Source organism: Hordeum vulgare, chromosome 5H, assembly GCF_904849725.1.
Source record: "Hordeum vulgare subsp. vulgare chromosome 5H, MorexV3_pseudomolecules_assembly, whole genome shotgun sequence".
Lineage (NCBI taxonomy): Eukaryota > Viridiplantae > Streptophyta > Magnoliopsida > Poales > Poaceae > Hordeum > Hordeum vulgare.
In genome coordinates this window covers 452,401,526-452,406,378 of record NC_058522.1, presented here as the reverse complement: position 1 = coordinate 452,406,378, position 4,853 = coordinate 452,401,526, and the positions used below count along the sequence as shown (strand labels likewise).

At 53.7% G+C, this 4,853-nt stretch overlaps 1 protein-coding gene across 1 annotated transcript; it reads left to right on the top strand.

Moving 5' to 3' along the window:
- The first annotated feature begins 2,568 nt into the window (after nt 1–2,568).
- LOC123395329 (solute carrier family 25 member 44-like) lies at nt 2,569–3,499 on the top strand. Its single transcript, XM_045090315.1, has one exon. The coding sequence runs from the start codon at nt 2,578–2,580 to the stop codon at nt 3,313–3,315; it is 738 nt and encodes a 245-aa protein (XP_044946250.1). The 5' UTR covers nt 2,569–2,577; the 3' UTR covers nt 3,316–3,499.
- The last annotated feature ends 1,354 nt before the right edge of the window (nt 3,500–4,853 follow it).

Here is a 4,853-nt window from a genome sequence, read left to right as displayed (position 1 = left end):
ATGCTCATTCTCGATGATCATGTTGTGCATGATCACACAAGCGTGCATGATGTACCAAAGCATTTTTTGATCCCAAAATCTAGCCGGTCCTCTCACAATAGAAAATTGGGCTTGCAAAATCCCAAATGTTCTCTCCACATCTTTTCTAGCAGCCGCCTGAGCATTGTGAAAATCAAGATTTTTCTTACCTTCTGGCTTTTTCAACGGCTTCACGAAGGTTTGCCACTTTGGATAGATGCCATCTGCTAGATAATAGCCATAGTTGTACGTACGGCCATTTGCTACAAACTGCACCGGTGGCAACTCACCATTCGCAATCTTATTCATCAGTGGTGACCGGATGACAACATTGATGTCATTCAAAGATCCAGGCATTCCAAAGAATGCATGCCAAATCCAAGTCTCATGATCGGCCACCGCTTCAAGGATTATAGTGGAACCCTTTTTTTGGCCGTGGAATTGCCCATGCCATGCCTTTGGACAATTCTTCCAACTCCAATGCATGCAATCTATTGAGCCAAGCATGCCAGGAAAGCCGCGAGATTTGTTCATCGCCAATAGCCTTGCGGCGTCTTCAGCAGTGGGAGATCTCAAATACTCCTCGCCAAACACTTGCACAATTCCCACTGCAAAGCGCTTGACACACATGATGGCTTGGCTCTCACCCATAGCCAAGAGTTCATCAACTAGATCAGCCAGGATACCGTATGCCAACATACGCAAAGCGGCTGTCACCTTCAGAAAGGTGCTATGCCCGAGCTCTCCGGAGGCATTCCTCCTTTTCTGAAAAAACCGGTCACGGCTCGCTAGTTTCTCTGCAATGCGCTTGAACAAGTGTGTGATCATCCTAAACCGGCGACGAAAATACGACTCCGGGTATGTGGGATTCTCCACAAAATAGTTCTTCATCAATCTGTTATGGGCATCAATCCTATCTCTCCAAAAAATTTCCTGACCCATAACCGAACCACCGTGCTTCGGTTTTTTATTAATATGCATAGCTATGATCATTGCAAGATCCTCCTCCTCTTCCATATCAAATTCTTCTTCGGAAGAATCATACGACGAACTCATCTACAATGTTCAATACTATACTATAAAAACTACAATTCAAAACATGCACCAAATTCATAAGTTTGAAGCAATACATACCTTGTAGGCGTTTTGTCGAACAACTTGCGGGCGCGGCGCGGCAGCGAGCGCTCGTGCGTTGTTCCTCGGACGTCGGAGGCGCGCGAGGGCCGGCCGGACTAGGAGGGGGTGGGGCGGAAGCGCGGCGGCGCGGGGAGGCCGGGGAAGCGCCTAAACGGTCGCGGGGGGGCGCAGGCGGCGGCCGCAGCGGAGACAGGCCGGGGAAGCGCTTGAGTGGTCGCCGGCGGGCGCGGGCGGCGACGGCGGCGCGGGGATAGGCCTGGGAAGCGCCGAACGGTGGCGCGAGCGGCGGCGGTGGCGCGCTCGGATGGGGGTGACGGCGCGGTCGCGAGAGTGCAGGAGCGAGCGCAGGAGAGAGCAGGAGGGAGCGCAGGAGAGAGCAGGAGCGAGCGCGGGAGAGTCGCGCGCGCGGGAGCCGGCGCAGCAAATAATGGGCGCGGGATTGCGTTTCGGCCAGCGCGCTGAATTGGAAATGACGCGCGCGCTGGAGCTGCCTCCGCGTTGCGCGCGCTAAAAACTGTATTTTTTACGGCGCGGCGCTTGTACAGCGCGTCTGTTGGAGATGCTCTAATAGCTTGGGTTGCTTACCACACGTAGAGTTAAGCTGGGAAACCCTTTTTTCTCTAAAAGATAAAATAAAAACATGTGGATCTAAAATACCCTTGGGACCCTTTTCGGATACCCCATCCGTTTGGGCAGAATTATCCAAACGCAACAAACCCGCAGGGTGCCACGCGCCGCGCCCTGCATCAGCCCCGGCCGTCACGCTCGCGTCCGGCCACGAACCAACCGCACCAACAGTCTCCTCTGTATCCCCTCTGAAAATCCCAAGTCTAGTCCAGGCCAGGCCATTAATCAGAGCGCGCCACGTCCGACGCCGCTCCACACACTCCTCCCACCGCCTGCCTCCTCTGCCCTGCTTCCTCCTCCCTCCCTCCCTCCCCCGCCCGAAAACCCTAGCCGCCGCACTCTGTTCATCCTCGCCGTCCGCGTGATACGCGCGCAGCAGAGCATCCCCGAGAGCTTGGCCCGCCGCTGTCCCCGGCGAGCCGACATGGAGGAGAGGCCATAGATCGCCGGCGGGCGCCTCCGCCGCCGCCGGACGCGGCGGCGGAGCGGGCTGTGAGCTCCCAGGAGCTGCAGCTCCCGGCCGACATCGACTGGGAGCGGCTCGACAAGTCGCGCTTCTTCGTCCTCGGCGCGGGCCTCTTCTCCGCCGTCTCGGCCGCGCTCTACCCCGCCGTCGTCCTCAAGACGCGCCTGCAGGTCGCGCCGGAGCCTCCCCCGGCGCACGCCGCGGCGGGCGCGCGGCCGCCCTCCGCCGCCGCAGCGGCCACCACCATCCTGCGACGGGAGGGGGCCCTCGCCTTCTACCGTGGCTTCGCCACCTCCCTCGCCGGGACCGTCCCCGCGCGCGCGCTCTACATGGGCGCGCTCGAGGCCACGCGGTCCGTCGTCGGCCCGGCCGCGCTCAGCCTCGGCGCGCCTGAGCCCGCTGCGTCCGCGGCCGCGGGCGCCGCCGCCGGGCTCACCGCCGCTGTTGCCGCGCAGGTTGTGTGGACGCCTGTTGATGTCATCAGCCAGCGCCTCATGGTGCAGGGCAACCCGTGCCCGGCCTCCCGCTACCGCGGCGGCCTCGACGCATTCCGCAAGATCGTGGCCTCCGACGGCCTCGGTGGCCTGTACCGCGGCTTCGGCATGTCCATCCTAACCTACGCCCCCTCCAATGCCGTGTGGTGGGCGACTTACTCACTGTCACAGAAGATTATCTGGAGCGGGATCGGCTGCTACCTCTGCCAGTACGGCGTGGGTGTGCAAGAAATCGATGAGGGCGACGGTGACATCTCATTGCAACCAAGCTGCAAGACTCTCATGGTGGTGCAGGGAACGAGTGCCGCGATAGCCGGTGGCGCCGCGGCGCTTGTGACCATGCCGCTGGACACCATCAAGACAAGGATGCAGGTCATGGACGGCAAAGGCGAGCAGATCACCATTGGGCGGACGGTGCGGGAGCTGATCAGGGAAGGCGGGTGGGGCGCGTGTTACAGGGGGCTCGGCCCGAGGTGGGCGTCCATGTCCCTGTCTGCCACCACCATGATCACCACGTATGAGTTCCTCAAGCGCCTCTCGGCCAAGAAGGGGCAGGAGAGTGGCCTTCCCTGACTTCTGTTGGCAAGTATATAGATAGATAATGCAAATTAGGTGCTTTCCCTTGGTTTGTTTGGTTCCTTTCCACAGCTTATCTGATCTTTCAGGTGTTGAAAAGAGAATGGTGATCAAGTGTGTGTAGATAGTGTTTTCGTTTGTAACTCCAAACCAATCAACGAAATCCACTTTATTTCTGCTACTTTGCTTCTGCTGCTTAATCACATTTTAGCTTGCAGTCTTCGCAAGTAATCCACTTGCGAAGAACCAAACATGGCAGTGAGATCACCACTCAAGCATGCACCAAGCAGGTTTCATGTCATTCCTTTCCATCTCTATTTGTTTCAGTTTCTGGTTCTGATCATGAACTACATGGCACACCTCAGGAATCTGAATACGATAAGTGACAGAGAGACTGGAGTACACCGTAGTGTACACTGACCATTCCACACATGGTCACGAGCGACAGGCATATATGGACAGGTACGCTGTACAGGTGCTCTCATACACAAGTGGGCACTGCTGCAGTAACCTGATATAGTATAGTCCTGGGAAAATTGAAGATCTGTTTACCTCTTTTGTCAGTTTTCCCCCTTCAAACTTCTATCTTTTTTCATTGCAAAAATAGGAGTCTTCTCTTGGGAATAAGCAAGTACTCATACTAGATGATGTTCCAACTACCTGCACTACCTTTGGTTACAAATGGCATGCAAATGTCATATATTGATAATGGTTAACCACTCTTGTTCTAGACGGTGTGTGTCATCTGTTGTTTATGATATCTATATCATCGTCCTGTAGTGGCTAGAATTCGGTAGCTTTCGTTCCATTGCTCTGTTTCTTTCCTAGTGTTATGCATTGTCTTTGCTACTTACTTCTTTTACTTATACCTCTCGCCCTTGGTTTGCTCAAGTGTAAATATCGCTGTTACTTATATTTCTGTCCTATTACCCACGGTCTAAGTCAGCCAGAGAGAAAAAAAGGGGTTGGAATACTGTTGACATTGTTGAGAATGAGATGATAGAGATACTTTTGATATATTACCTAGCTGCAGTTAAAAAATATATGCTCCTTTCTGTATAGGCAAGATCGTGAATGTCAACATGTGCATTGACAGATACTACTACTCCGGCCCATAATATAAAAGCATTTTTGATACTATACTAATGTCAAAAACACTTTTATATTATCGGATTGTAGTGTCAAAAACGTTTTTATATCATGGGACGGAGAGAGTAGTAGATAGACTACTTGGGAAAATTTCAGGTGCTAAGAGCATCTCCAACACGCGCCCAACCACCGCACATTAAAAACAGTTTGCAGCGTTGAAATAGTAAAATATAGCGTGTCGGAGTGCACTGGCTCCAGCGGCCGTCGTAAAATATTGCACGCGTGCCGCTCCAGCAGGCGCTGCAAAAATGCATAGCATGCGCCCAGCAGGAACAACATACGAGACTACAAATGAGTTTTAGAAGATCAAACAAATAAAAATAATCAACAATAAATAGTTTGATTTTTCACAATAGCCTTGCAAGCGTTTTGCCGAACACCTTACG

What these genes read in the sequence shown, in the direction of transcription:
- LOC123395329 (XM_045090315.1), top strand. Translation starts at nt 2,578, where the DNA reads ATGGGCGCGCTCGAGGCCACGCGGTCCGTCGTCGGCCCGGCCGCGCTC.